The following is a 14890-nucleotide window of genomic DNA, read 5'->3' on the forward strand; positions in this document are numbered from 1 at the left end:
CTACACCAAACTGGCTCTAGTAGAACTTGAAGGGGTGGAGGTGGAGCCCAACAAAGTTGCTGGGTAATAGATATAGGACAGATCAAAGGTAATAATTCTTTACTCAAAGAGTAATTAAAATGTGGAATTTACAGAAAGTGAAGGTAGTGATAACCACAAGCATGCTTGAAAAGGGGGTTAATCTCTTCATTCTAAATTGGTAGTTATCTTATTCATAACTAAAGGGAGGTCTGAAGGAAAACTTGGGTCGGGAATCTACAGGCTCAAAAGTCTTTCATCTGCTGTCTTTGCCCAAGAAAGCACAAAAGGCTCAAGCTCGGTTATGGTTCCCAAGTCCCCCGCTGCCTCTGTACCATAGAGTTTCCCCTCCCAAATCGCCAGAGTGTCTGGGAAAACTTCCAGGTGATGCCATAATGTTGGGGGAGGCTCCCCCCGCTGGCCCAGTGTGGGCCGGTGGGTTGGGAACCTCCAGGGTGGGAGAACCTCCAGGGTGGGAGAACTCGGCAGCCCTAAGCTTGGTCCATTTTAAAAGATCAGGAAGAAAATCCTAACCTAGCAGGAAAAATCTGGATTTCACCACAGCTTTCCATGCTGACAAGGATAAATGGAACCAAGACCAGCCAAGGGGTTAGTCAGATTCATGGAGGAGAGGTCCATCAATGGCTATGAGCTATGGTGACTGAAAGGAGCCTAAATATACAGAGGCAGCAAAACTCTGAATTCCAGTGCCAGGAGGCAGTTGCCAGAGATGGTCTCCCTCGCAGTGCCTGTTTCTTGGCCTGCCAGGACAAACTGCTTCCATAGTCCTCCCATTTTATCCTCAAAACAACCCTGTGAGGTAGGGTAGGCTGAGGGTGTGTAACTGGCCTAAGTTCACCCAGCAAGCTTCCATGGTACTAGCGCAGATTTGAATCTGGGTCACTCAGATACGAGTCTGACACTCTTAACCACTACACTACCACTGGTGCTTAGCCCTTCTTCACAAAGAAAAGTCTTTTCTGGTCAGGTTTCCATATATTCATATAAAATCATAGAATCATAGAGTTGGAAGGGACCTCCAGGGTCATCTAGTCCAACCTCCTGCACAATGCTGAGAGCTCCAGAAATTAGGGCACGTAAGCACTTGGTTCTGTGTGGGCTTCTTGCTGATGGATAACAGGCACAGCTAGGAATTCAGGACAACATCTATGGCTCTTCTCCATTTTGTTCAACAAGTGTGTGAAGCAGGTTAAGCTAGGATGGAGTTATTTACCTCAGTATGCCCAGTGAACTTCCCTGGCTCTTAGTCCAACATTAAGCACTACACCACAATGTAGGGTTGCCAAGTCCAATTCAAGAAATATCTGGGGACTTTGGGGGTGGAGCCAGGAGACATTAGGGGTGGAGCCAAGATCAAGGCTGTGACAAGCATAATTGAACTCCAAAGGGAATTCTGGCCATCACATTTAAAGGGACGGCACACCTTTTCAATTCTTTCCTTCCATAGGAAATCATGAAGGATAGGGGCACCTTCTTTTGGGGCTCATAGAATTGGACCCCCTGGTCGAATCTTTTTGAAACCTGGGGGGTATTTGGGGGAGAGGTACTAGACGCTATACTGAAAATTTGGTGCCTCTACCCCAAAAAACAGCACCCCCCAGAGCCCCAGATACCCGCGGATCAATTCTCCATGATTTTCTATGGGAATAAATCTCCATAGGGAATAATAGAGTTTCCCAGCAGACATTTTCCTCCCCTCCCCCCGCTTTCTGACGACCCTGAAGCGGGGGGAGGGCCTCCAAACCAGGGGATCCCCTGCCCCCACCTGGGCATTGGCAACCCTACCACAATGGCACTCCATCTTGTTAGCTTTTCGTCGGCAAAGTGGTATAGCTATAATCACAATGTCCTCCTTTTTTATTGATTTACTTCATTTATATACCCTTCCTCTCTCCACAGTGAGGAGGGCCCTAAACAGCTCACATTGTTTTCTTCTCCATTTTATCCTCACAACAACCCTGTGAGGTGGGTTAAGTTGGGAGTGTGTGACTGGCCCAAGGTCAACCAGCAAGCTTCCATGGCACAAGTGGGGATTCGAACCTTGGTTTCCCAGATCCTAGTCAGACACTCTAACCACTACACCACTAGAATCTAAAGAGTTACAAGTAGGCCAGAACATGCTTTGAATACCCTGCAATGCTGTATGAATCAGTAGCAGATCTCTCATGCTGAGACACATCTAGTGGACGACTGTCCAGGATCTGAGCCACAGAAAGGCATTTCTCACTACTTGAAGTCATTTAATTAGAAATGGCAGGGAGAGAAAGTGGCTGAGAAAATGTCTTTCCTGTTTGGGGGTATTTTTGTATTTTTTTTAACACACACATGTTTGTGCACCTGGAAATCATGGTGACCTGTGGTGGCTTACTGGGGGCATGGAGGATATTCAGAGAGATTTTATTTATTTATTTATTTGGGATTTATATCCCGCCCTTCCCACAAGTGGCTCAGGGCGGCTTCCAGTGATAGATCCAACAAAATTACAATATTTAAACATATAAAGGGATCAGCATTTAAACAGATAAAAACAGATAAAACCATGATTATCAATAAATATTAATAAATGGCCAAATAAAGCCTGCCCCTGCCTCCCGGCTCTGGTATTCCAAGGAAGTCTCCCATCCAAGTACTTGCCAGAGTTGGCCATGCTTAGCTTCCAAGACCTGATGAGATAGGGCTTGCCTGGGCTATCCAGGTCAAGGCTGAAAACGTCCCTGGGTCCAACGGTCCAACTCTGAGCAAGAGAGTTTTGTACCTCCTCCTCCTCCTCCTCAAAAAAAAAAAAGCTCAGATATTCAGAGCTCTCCCTGCCACCCCAGAAGGCACATGGCTAAGTAGCTTATTACTACATGGCAAAGGGAGTTCAAAAACCTCAGAGGTTCCCACAGCATTTTCTTAATGCCATTCATCCCCTCCACAATGGACGTGTGCCTGCCTACAAAAACACATTAGCAATGGTCCTTGAGTCAGCATTGTCTTGAGTGGGAAAGCCCTAGCAGTAGAAGACCATCTGGGCGGCAGCTACTGAGAAGGCAGTGTTCTCTCCCCTCCCCCCTTTCCCCAATGTTCAGTTTAAGTCCCTTTAAAAGCCAACATCTGGCAGAGATTCAGGACGGATGGCTTCTGCCCAGCAATGCATCTCTTGTGTTGGGAGTACGTCTCCCCAGCTGGGATCTCAGGGCTTTCATGGTTGCCAAAAATTCTGCATGCTGGGGGGCAGGGGGGGAGTACATTATTTTGTTTTGCATATTTAAAAAAAAATCGGCTAGCTGAAATCTCCACCTAGTGCTATCCTAAACAGCCTGACGCCCATCTAAAGGTATCGATCTTAATGAATTAAGAAGAGTGTCACTGTTTAGGATCTGGCACTTTTGTTCTGGATCTTTCTCTGAGTGTACTGACACCCCAGACTTATTTAACAGTTACTCCTTCACTCAGGGGAACTCTGGGAACTGTAGTTCTGCAGACACAGTGGCAGACTGGCCAGGGTGTCACATTGCCCAATGGGCCCCCTTGAACATTAGACAATATGTTAAAAATGCTAAATTACCTTTTAGTAGCTTGAAAATATAACAGAAGTTCCAATATTATTACTGTAATGCAACTCAAATTTACGTTGTATTACTATTTTAATGACTCTGTGACCTGGGAAGCTGAGAGCGGCAGGGAGGGGGAGCCTGGCTGCGTCCCTGTAGGCAAGGTGGCACCCTAGACAGCAACCTACCTTGCCTACTGCCACACGCCAGCCATGGGTGGGCCCCCTTTTGTCTCCTGGCAACCAATATTTTTAGACTCAGTCTGCCACTGTGCAGACGTATAAAGAAGGCTTGCCAACCCTCAGACAGAGCCTGGAGATCCCACAGAATTACAACTGATCTCCACACTGGAGAAATCAGTTCTTCTGGGGAAGACGGCAGCTTTGGAGGGTGGACTGTGGACCATCACATTCTTGCTTCTTTCTCTCTCTTCCCCAGACACAATCAAAGAGGTAAGGCCCATCAATAACAAAATGGCTTAATGGAACCTCCAAGTACAGTCCTCCTCTGAATACCAGTTGCTAGGTGTGGAGGACAAAGGCGGGGGGGGACTTGGTCCCTGTTTTCAAACCTTCCAGAGATATCTGGTTGGCTACTGTAGAACCAGGATGCTGGACTAGATGGCCCTTTGGGCTGATCCTGCACAGCTGGCCTTTCATTCTTAATATACAGTGACAATAATGGCAGCATGCTCCTCTCAATATGCTCCTGGAAGAGCATTACACTCTAGTAATATGAACCTTCTAGTTCTTGGGTGTCAGACTCATTTGCTATGAAGGCCAGATCTTGACCTTGCTGGGCCGGGCTGTGTGGGTCATAAAATGTAATGCCAGGTCAGGGAGATATAAACTTTATAAAGGACACAGACAAACACATACACTCAGCCTGATCCACTTCACTGGCTTGCTATGGCTCAGCCAACAGAAGGAATAGCTCTGCTGTGCGATTGAGAGAGCCTGGCAGAGCTTCCTCTCCTCCCCCCAATTCCTCCCCAAGGGAGGAGCTTTGCTCTGTAGCTCCTGTGTGATTGAGCAAGCCTGAAAAAGCAAAAGGTGATACAGAAGGAAGCAGATGATGGCGAGTTGCTTGCGGGCCTGACAGGAGCCCTCTGAAGGCCTAATTTGTCCCCTGGGCCGTATGTTTGGCACCCCTGCTCTAGTGGTCCCCAGCCCAAGAGAGATATAGCCATCTTGAACCAGGGTCTTTTTGGTCCTGGACCCTGCCTAGTGGAACTCTCTGCCAGAGAACATCTATGCCATACAGGATTTATTATCTTTTGCAGAGATGTTGAGGACAGCAACAGACTGTCACTCTCACATCCTTGTCTTCCACCTTTCCTCCACATCCCCTCCATCCAGGGGGCTGGTAGACATCAAAATTATCCATCATCTGGGATATAGTATTGTTTTCCTGATGAATTGTTTTAATATATTTTAATCAGGGCTTTTTTGGTAGCAAGTACTCCTTTGCATATTAGGTCACGCCCCTCTTGTGTAGCCAATCCTCCAAGCGCTTCCAGGGCTCTTCTTCCAGGGCCTACTGTAAGCTCTTGGAGGATTGGCTACATCAGGGGGTTGTGGCCTAATATGCAAAGGAGTTCCTGCTACCAAAAAAAGCCCTGATTTTAATATTGTTTTAATCCTACTATGTTCTATATTTGCCCCTGATGTAAGCCGCTCTGAGCTCTGCTTGCAGGGAGGGAGGCCTGGAAAATCGAATGGAACAAACAAACAAATAAAATAACTATGGTCAGGGACCATGTAATGAAAATACCTGGGTCACCAATAAATAAAACACATATTAATGATTGTCATTTATTAAACAGTTGGAAATTCAATAATGCCTGGGACACGAGAGGGCAAAGGCTGAGAGAATCTGCCATTGGTCTTGTGTTCAAAACAACAACACCACCAGCACAAGAACCCACGCAGAGAGCGAGATTATCGGCCCGCTTTCGGAGAGGGACATGGGAGATGGGGTCGTATAAACTTTCCCACCACTTGACATAAAAGGCTCAGAGCTCAACAGCTGCTCCGCTATACAAAAGGTGGCCAGCTTTTCAGGACAGGGAACAATCGGCGTGTGTGGGGAGTGGGGCGGGAAGAGGAGCGGCTAGAGAGAGACCGGGCACCCTCTGCCTCACCTGATCATGAGGGAGATTAAAACCCACACACACGCACACACAGTACACACAGATTGGAAAGTGGGGCTCCCAAAGAGCCTGGTGTAATGGGTATATAGTTGGAGCTAGATTCAGATCTCTCATTTCAGCCATGATGTTTACTGAGCAAGGGCTTTTTTTTTTTTTGGAGCAGGAACACACAGGAACGCAGTTCCAGCTGGCTTGGCATCAGAGGGTGTGGCCTAATATGCAAATGAGCTCCTGCTGTGCTTTTTCTACAAAAAGCCCTATGCTAAACAATGGTGATGCCAGGGGGTGTGGCCTAATATGAAAATGAGTTCCTGTTGAGCTTTTTCTACAAAAAAGGCCCTGTGAGTGACCATGGGCCAGTTGCTCTCTCACAGCCTGTCCTTCCTCTCAGGGTCATTGTGAAAGTAAAAAATGAGTGAATATTTATGCTCTTAGACGATGCAGAACTTTGACAGTTCCAAGTGCTTCAGATTACTTTCAAACACCGTGCAAAAACGATGACATAGGCTGAAGCCCCCGGGGCAGATAGTGGGAAATCAGAAGGACACTGTGCTGAAAAGAGGAACATCAGAGCGGCGTAGGGTGAGTGCGAAATCGGTCAGAGAGTGTGGCTTGCCAAAGGCTATCTAATGAATCCATAGCAGAGACAAAAAATTGGAATTTGTGGATTCCTGAATGATGAGACCATCTCCTGACAGCTAGCTCTCATGGAGGGACTGGCTCACATAAATATTATTTAGACATAGGTGGTGAAACAGCAGCTCAGGAGCCACATGTGGCTCTTTCACACATATTGTGTGACTCTCGAAGCCCCCACCACTCCGTCAGCCAGCTTGGGGAAGGCATTGAAAGTTAAAATTGCTTTCTTTCCACCTCTCCCTCCCCTGTCTATTTTCCTTCCTTCCTACCTTCCTTCCTTCTTCAAACATCTTGACGTTCATGTCTTGTGGCTCTCAAACAGCTGATTTTTATTCTATGTTGCTCTTACATTAAGCAAGTTTGGCCACCCCTGACATAGAAGGTGCTTTCACACACACACTTTCAATCCATTTTCAATGCACTTTGGGACTGTGTGAAATGGCAAAATGCACTCACAAACAGTTGCCGAAGTGGATTGAAACGGCATTATTCAGCGTGAGTGAAAGCACCCCTGCACTCTGAGAAGCTTTTGGCCACTGCATTTTGTGAAGGACCAGTCCTCATGCTCCATCAGTGTCTTGGCTGCCCCACTTCATATAGCAAATGAGGCCCCACCTGACCGAATCACTCCTCAGTGCAGAAAACTCCCCTCTGCGTCCTCTGCCAAAAGGAAAGGTTTTAGCCCAGCGACTGCCTGACAAACTACCTTTTGTCAGGCTGAGAATGTTCAGGGAGAAACATTGTCCTATAGGCCCTACCTGTAGGGGAACAGTGTAGATCAAGGATGGGCAGTAAGAACTAGGCCTTTCTTGGTGGTGCATGAGATGACACCTTTTTTTTATCCTGCCCTTTCTTCAAGGGGCTCATGAAGACACACATGGCTTGCCCCAGCTCTACTGCATCATCACAACAACCCAGTGAGGTAGGCAAAGCAGAGAGAAAGGCAGGCTCACCATCACCAGTCTATGTTTCCTCGCAACTGAATTAGTGTGACCTGGCTCACAGTTGTTTAGCCCTCAGCGCACACATTTTTTGTCTTAGCTCAGGCAAAATGGCCCCAGAGTGAGTTAATTGATGCGGTAGCTCACAACTTTAAATGCCAGTAGCTCACAAAGTAGAATTTGTGCTCGCAAGACTCCACAGCTTAGAGGGAGTATTGATCATTACCCAACGAGCTTTGTACCAGACTGGAGAGTTGAACCCGGGTTTCCGTACTCTTAGCCCTGTCCTCTCACCACCGTACCACGCTGCCTCACACACAGTGCAACTCGTGTCCCCTTCAGGCCAGTGTTCTTCTTGCCATCAGCTGCCACGCTCTCCCCCTCCCTGTGCCCACTGAGGGCTTCAAAGTGCACCTTCTGATCATCTGGAATGTGATTGATCTCTTCTGCGGTCTGAGCAAGGGAAGGGGGGGGGAGAGGACTGGCCCATTCCCAGCATCCCCGTGTGTAATCCCTGATTCCAATATTTCTCGTGCCACACACTCCCCACCTGCTCATCTGGGAGAGGGTCATTATCCCGCGGCTATTCACTGCCAATCGAGCATGCAAGAATAGCCGCTTCTTCTATTGTGTCTTGGAGGACCCTTCTGATTGGCTCCCGAGTGTGGGAAAGTCGAGAGAAGCAGAGACCCACAGCTCTTCTCAGCGTGCCCGGGCTGTATAAATACAGACCAGGGAGCACAGAGTCTCAGCATATTTCCCTCTGGATTGCAACCTGAAACAAACAGCTCCACTTTTTCTACCGGGCAAAAGATGGCACCTACTGGCCTCGTTTTCATGGCTCAAAGCGGCCTGCTCACCCCTAAAGAGAAAAACAAAGTAAGTAACTGGACTACATGCTAGTTTCTGTGGGTGTATCACTCTGATAGATTTAAATAGGTAAAGCAGCCTCTTTCCTTAGGGGGAACAGGAATTGTGTAGTTATGTGAGGGGAGGCAGGCGACTAATAGTGAACCAGCAGCACAAAAAGGCAATTCCCAGGATTATTTTTGTGTGCAGTGTGTCTGGGAAGAAGTTGTGCCCTACCCACTGGCAACAGATATTTCTAGCAGCGTTTGTGAGCTGCTGTTTAATACCATTGACTGCAGTGTGCTGGCTGGAGAGTTAGGCAGCAGATGGGTTTTAAGACAAGAGTTCTCGTAAACGAACTGCTCTTTTCTTTGCAGTTGAGAAAGCCAGCGGTGGAGAAAATGCGTCGCGACCGCATGAACAGCAGCATCAAGCAGCTGAAACTCCTGCTGGAGAAGGAATTCCAGAAGCACCAACCCAATTCTAAGCTGGAGAAAGCTGACATCCTCGAGATGACGGTGGACTACCTGAAAGAGCAGAGCTGGCTGCATTTGAAAGGTCAGTAGCCCATGCGATGTCGCCTTCTATCGAGTCTGGTTATTGGTCCATCGAGCTCAGTGTTAACTCTTCTGACTGGCCACTTCTTTCTAGAGTCTCAGGCACAGAAAGGTGTTTCCCAAGGCATGAGAGCCTTCAGTTAGAGACAGAATGGCAGAGCTTTGGTTCTGAAAAATAGATATTCTGGCACTGAATTATGGCCACTTCCTCCATAAGAACCTACTGTCTGATCTGTGTTTGACAGTGGTTCTCAGAAAGAGAACCTTTCCTTTCTTCTACCCCTTTTAATTGGAGATGCCAAGGATGGAATGGAACCATCTTCAAAACATGCATTCTATCATAGAGCCATCTCAAACAGAGCTTGCAGGGCCACTACAAAGATAACCATCATTGACAGGTGCTCCAAACCGCCATATGGGTCTTAAATAACATTCTCTCTCTTCTTTTCTCACTGCAGGACCTGCTCATACAGATGCTCAGCAGGACTTCAAAGAAGGTTACTCAAGGTGTCTCCAGGAGGCCTTCCAGTTCATGTCTCTCCACAAAGTCCACATGGAAACCCAGGCCAAACTCATCAGCCATTTCCAAAGAAACCAGCTGTCCACCTCTGAAATGGTCAGCTCTTCTCCTGCCTTGAAGCACTCAGCCTGCAAAGGTGCCCACAAACTCTGGAGACCCTGGTAGAAGGCAGGAAGCTTTCTGGTGGGCATCTATTCCAGAAGGAAGGCTGAGCTCCAATCCAACCATTCAGCCCTGATCTTCTTCTTTGTAGGGAATATTATTTCCCCTTTGTATTATTTATTATGGGGGTGGAGTGGAGAGCACTGGCAGGTCTTTGGGATGTTCTCCAGTTACGCACAGCAATAATCCGAACTGGGGAGGGGCACGTAGCTTCATAATGAAGATGATGTGTGCATTGAAGGGCAGGTGGTAATGTTGTGTTGCAACAGCTGGTATGATTGTGAAATCGTGGTGCTCCTCGAGGTCGTGGTAGGAGAGGATTCTCTGGATAATTGTAAAAATGTCCGGCTTTGCTTCCAAGTGGCTCTTCCAAAGCAGGCTGCTGAGTTCTCAGCACAAAATCCTGTCCGCTTTGAAAGGCCACTGGGTTTTCTTTTTTCTTTAAAGAAGCAAAAGGCTGTGAATTTTTACTGGTATATTTTTTTCTCTCTCTGTTTCTTAGGGAAATGGTACCTTCTTGCTTTATATTAAAGAAAATATCTGATGAGAGATTGTGTTTGCTCAGCGTCACACATGTCGATGCTAAGATTGATGCTCTCTGTCGGTTTCATTGATATAATGATTGTTTCCTCTGCTGTGGGGAAGTTTCTGTTCATGATGGATGGCAAGTGTTTTGTCCTGTTGCCAGGATCTTTGTATGGTGCGCATACTGTGTATGCCCTTTGTAAGACATTATTTGTAAGACGCAATAAAAGAAAAATGCTTTGCATCATTTTGTGACCGCTTCACTTTTAAGGAAAGGGGAAGAAAGGGCACAGAGTGTTTTAAAACTGTTTCCATTGCTACGTAGAAAGATCGAACCAGAAGGGACCACAAATAGGGTTGCCAGGGTTGGGAAATACCTGGAGCATATGGGGGTGGAGCCTCAGGAGGGTGGGGTTTGGGAAGGGGAGGGACTTCCATGCGGTATAATACCATAGAATTCACCTTTCAAAGCGGCCATTTTCTCCAGGTGAATAGCTCTCCAGGTCATCATCATAATCATGAGTCCTTTAATCAGGGGGGGGGGGGTTGTAGAAAAAGCCCAGAAGGAACTCATTTGCATATTAGGCCACACCCTCTGACATCACCATTGTTTTGCGCAGGGGGGTTTGTAGAAAAAGGCCAACAGGAACTGATTTGCATATTAGGCCACACACCCTTGATGTAGCCAATTCTCCAAGAGCTTACAAGGCTCTTTTTTGTAAGCTCTTGGAGGACTGGCTACATTGGGGGGGGGGGAGGTGGCCTAATATGCAAAGGAGCTTTTGCTAGAATTCCACCCCTGATAAGGAGTGAGTCTAAGGATAAGCCAATAGTGCTGCTCTTGTTCTCAGTGCAGGCTAGCTAATTAGAGGCTCTGGATTCTGAGAGCATTTGGAAAACAAGGCTGTGAAAGTTAGTTATGATGAACAATGGTAATAGCAGGAGATTGCCAGCTACCACCTGGAGTCTGGTAACCCTAAGGCTCATCTAGTCCAACCCCCTGCACAACGCAGGAAGTTCACAACTACCTTCCACCCCTCCCCCATTCCCCCAGCAATGCTCTATGCCCAGAGTAAGGTAGAGGGGTGGGGGACAACAAGCATTTAACATGCTAAAGGCCCCCAGTCTGTCATTTCCTCCTTGTAGTCTAGAGATCAGTTGTGGAAGGGAAAAATCTTGTTGTCATAAAAAATCCAAAATATCAGCAAAATCATATCAACAGATATTCAATAGTAGACATTTTGAGCTATCTCTTTTTCAAGAGCTGATGATCCTTATATGAGTGGACATACTCGACTACCGTAGTTGCAGGATATTTTGGTAGCGGAATGCATTCCACTATCAATAAATATATTTATTTATTTTATTACTTTAAATTTCTAGCACTAATATAGCTGAAATATAGTGCTAAATATAGCACTAATAAGTTTCTGAAATGATGAATTTGGAGGCGAATCCTCTGTCAAAATATCCTGAAACCAGTGGAGTCTGTCCACCGCTGTAAGGATCATCAAGTCTTGATAGTTGGTTCTCCCATTGGGCTGGTCTTGAACCTAACAAGGCACTTCCAGGGACCTTCTGAAAACCCAGTTAAGTAACTGAAGAAAGACAAAGAAAAAAACCACACAGATCGTTGCAGTGCTTGAACAGAGAAGTGAGAGAGATCTCTTAAGATATCCGAGGTTAAAAAAGGGCATCTCACCCAAAAACTCCCACCAAAAACCAAGGACAATGAGGAAATGGAATCAAAAGAGAAAGGATAACAGCAGGATGTATATTTTGAAGAAGTTTTCTTGTTTGTTTGTTTGTTATAAATGAAAGTGTGTGCAAGGAAGAAACACTGGGCAAATCCAGGGGCCACCTGTCACATGCCCTGAAGATCACTTAGCATGATGTAAAAAAATTGGTAGATTGGTTTTTCTAGGGTTGCTAGCTCTGGGTTGGGCAATACTTGGAGATTTTGGGGTTGAAGCCTCGGGAGAGTGAGGTTTGGGCAAGGGAGGGACCTCAGCAGGATAAAATGCCATAGAGTCCACTTTCCAAAGCAGCCACTTTCTCCAAGGGAACTGATTTCTGTAGCCTGGAGATTGTCTGTGATGTCAGGAGATCTCCAGATCCCACCTGGAGGTTGGCAACCCCAGTTCTTACCAGTGGGGCTTTTTTTGGAAAGGTAAATTGCTGCTCCCCAGGTATTGTCATCTTGAATTTTGTGAGCTGGTGGACTCTAGGTAGAGGGGATCAATTTTATGGTTGCGGAGCCAAAAAATTCGTATACTGCAGTGTGCCGAAAAATTCACTCAGGGAGCATTTTAGGCATAAAAAAACTGTGTGGCACCTTTCAGATGAACAGGGTGCTAGCCAGAAACCAACTAGCGTAAAGATGGTTTAAAAGCGAAGCAGTTTTGTTTTGCAGAAGGGGAAAGGGAAATAAGATTAAAATGGGGATTTTTGAATCGAACTAGGAAGCTGGTACTCTCTGCCTCCACAACTACCTCTGGATAGTTACTGGCGAGAGTAGGAGTTCCCTGCCCTCTTTTATTTCCTCACAGTTTAGTTGCTTGGACACTGCTGAAGGGTGGTATTATTATCCCTTCAAGCTGGCCACAAGTTCAGGGAAGGCAACAGCTACATTTGAACCGAGGATTCCTTGCTTATTGCATATGGAACAATGTGGAAGTTTGAAGAAGAAGATGATCCTGGATATATATCCCACCCTTCACTCTGAATGTCAGAGTCTCGGTGTGGCTTACAATCTCCTTTCCCTTTCTCCCCCCACAACAGAAACCCTGTGAGGTGGGTGGGGCTGAGAGAGCTCTCACAGAAGCTGCTGCCCTTTCAAGGACAGCTCTGCGAGAGCCACAACTGACCCAAGGCTATTCCAGCAGCTGCAAGTGGAGGAGTAGGGAATCAAACCCAGTTCTCCCAGACACTTAACCACTACACCAAACTGGCCCTCAGGCAATTTGATGACCAGCTTGTAAAAAAAAAAGAATCCTTTTTTGGTTGGGTTGGTTTTATTTAAAATACTATTACAGGCCCCGAGCCTGCTTCGGCAGGGAGGGCGGGGTATAAATACAAAATTATTATTATTATATTATTATTATTTTATTTCAGTGAAGGACTTCAGACATTTTATCCTAGTGAAGGACTTCATCTCTATCTCTCCTTCATTTTACCCTCACAGCCACCCTGTGAAGTAGGTTAAAACGAATCACTGGCTCAAGAACTGCCTTGGAGGGCTGGAAGGTGGGAGAGGAATTTGGTTGAGAGCCAGTTTGGTGTAGTGGTTAAGTGTGTGGACTCTTATCTGGGAGAACCGGGTTTGATTCCCCACTCCTCCACTTGCACCTGCTAGCATAGCCTTGGGTCAGCCATAGCTCTGGCAGAGGTTGTCCTTGAAAGGACAGCTGCTGTGAGAGCCCTCTCCAGCCCCACCCACCTCACAGGGTGTCTGTTGTGGAGGAGGAAGGTAAAGGAGATTGTGACCTGCTCTGAGACTCTTCGGAGTAGAGGGCGGGATATAAATCCAATATCTTCTTCATCTTCTAAATAAAATAAGTCAACCTCATCCAAGAAAACTGGGTTTTCTTATTTCTCTAACTCTATGCCAAACTGGAATCAAGCTGGAGTTACACAGCTGGCCAGGAGGGGACATCTTTAAAATGACTCCTTTTGCAAACAGTTTAAAGGAAGTCATAGGCAGGGGGTATTAATTAACCTCTCTTCTGTTTGGTTCAATTTGGGAGCGCTTTGAGATAAAAAGAGATCATGGTGCAGGTGACTTCCTTTAAAGCAATGACCAGTTGTAAAGCACTTGTCTGGTTTATCGTATTTTTAACCATACTTTTCTGGGGAAAAGTTTCTGCAAAAGTTTGATCTTTTTGATCTTCCTGCAAAAGTTGATCACAGGATTAAAGTCTACTAAAAACGGTCCTCAATTTGCAAGTAAGGCTGTTAATGATGGGATGTTTTGGAGGTCATTAATTCATAAGGGCACTATAAATCGGAAGTGACTTAGCATATAAATTACAGGGGCGGCCAATAGCAGGTTAGGAAAATCCTGGAGATTTGGGGGTGGAGCTTGGGGGAGGGAAGGGTTCAGGAAGAGGACCTCCACAGGGTATAATGCCATAGAGTCCACCCTCCAAAGCAGCCATTTCCTCCAGGGAACTAGGGTTGTCAGCTGCCAGAGCTCAGTTCCCCTGGATAAAATGGCTGCTTTGAAGGGTGCACTCTATGGCATTGCCATAAGGTCCCTCCCATCCCCAAACCTTATCCTCCCCAAAATCCATTGCCCAGATCTCCATGTATTTCCAAGTCTAGGGCTGGTCTGGAGATCTGTTGTAATTCTAGGAGATCTCCAGGTTCCATCTGGAGATTGGCAACCCTAGGCTGAGCTGGATTTGGACACAGTGTGGGGGATGCCGGTGGCCTGGCTATATCTCCCCTCTTTCTGACACCCTCCTTCATAGTGGCTTGACGCTTTCATACCGCCTCTTCCAGGTAATCTACAGCACGATTGCGGTCTCCTCTTCTTGGCAGTCAAACTTTTACGGTCCTTGAAATCATGTGCCGCTGTTGTTTGCAAAGCAGTGACGCGTGCATTGCTACCACATCAGCACAATGCCTGCCCAGGCTACAGATCTCTGTCCTGCTTGTCTTGCATTGCATACCTAGTAGCGGAAGCTCTGGGGGGAAAGGAGACGCTGTATGCATTAAAAAAACCCAAAACCCACAAGTTAGGGTTTTTTTTTTTTAAGCCTACCCCTACCACAGGGATTGACATGAGAAGAGGTGACATTGCAGTAGGGCTGCCAGGTGTCTCCCTGACTGTTGGCAGGGGATGGGGTGCCAGATCCAGCTTGGCAGGGCTTTTTTTTGTAGCAGGAACTCCTTTGCATATTAGGCCACACACCGCTGATGTAGCCAATCCTCCTGGAGCTTACAGGGCTCTTGGAGGATTGGCTACA

The 14890-nt window shown here is 46.6% G+C and overlaps 1 protein-coding gene across 1 annotated transcript; it reads left to right on the forward strand.

Moving 5' to 3' along the window:
* Window positions 1-7973: 7973 nt before the first annotated feature.
* LOC132586953 (transcription factor HES-5-like) lies at window positions 7974-10161 on the forward strand. The gene is made up of 3 exons (XM_060259116.1): window positions 7974-8186; window positions 8534-8714; window positions 9172-10161. The coding sequence occupies exons 1-3, from the start codon at window positions 8121-8123 to the stop codon at window positions 9396-9398; spliced, it is 474 nt and encodes a 157-aa protein (XP_060115099.1). The 5' UTR covers window positions 7974-8120; the 3' UTR covers window positions 9399-10161.
* The last annotated feature ends 4729 nt before the right edge of the window (window positions 10162-14890 follow it).

Source organism: Heteronotia binoei, chromosome 18 (assembly GCF_032191835.1).
Source record: "Heteronotia binoei isolate CCM8104 ecotype False Entrance Well chromosome 18, APGP_CSIRO_Hbin_v1, whole genome shotgun sequence".
In the NCBI taxonomy this organism is placed as follows: Eukaryota; Metazoa; Chordata; class Lepidosauria; order Squamata; family Gekkonidae; genus Heteronotia; species Heteronotia binoei.

Coding starts and splice junctions, on each gene's coding strand:
- LOC132586953 (XM_060259116.1), top strand. CDS start 8,121: ATGGCACCTACTGGCCTCGTTTTCATGGCTCAAAGCGGCCTGCTCACC. Junction 8,187..8,533: donor CCCCTAAAGAGAAAAACAAA/GTAAGTAACTGG, acceptor TTTTCTTTGCAG/TTGAGAAAGCCAGCGGTGGA. Junction 8,715..9,171: donor GAGCTGGCTGCATTTGAAAG/GTCAGTAGCCCA, acceptor TTCTCACTGCAG/GACCTGCTCATACAGATGCT.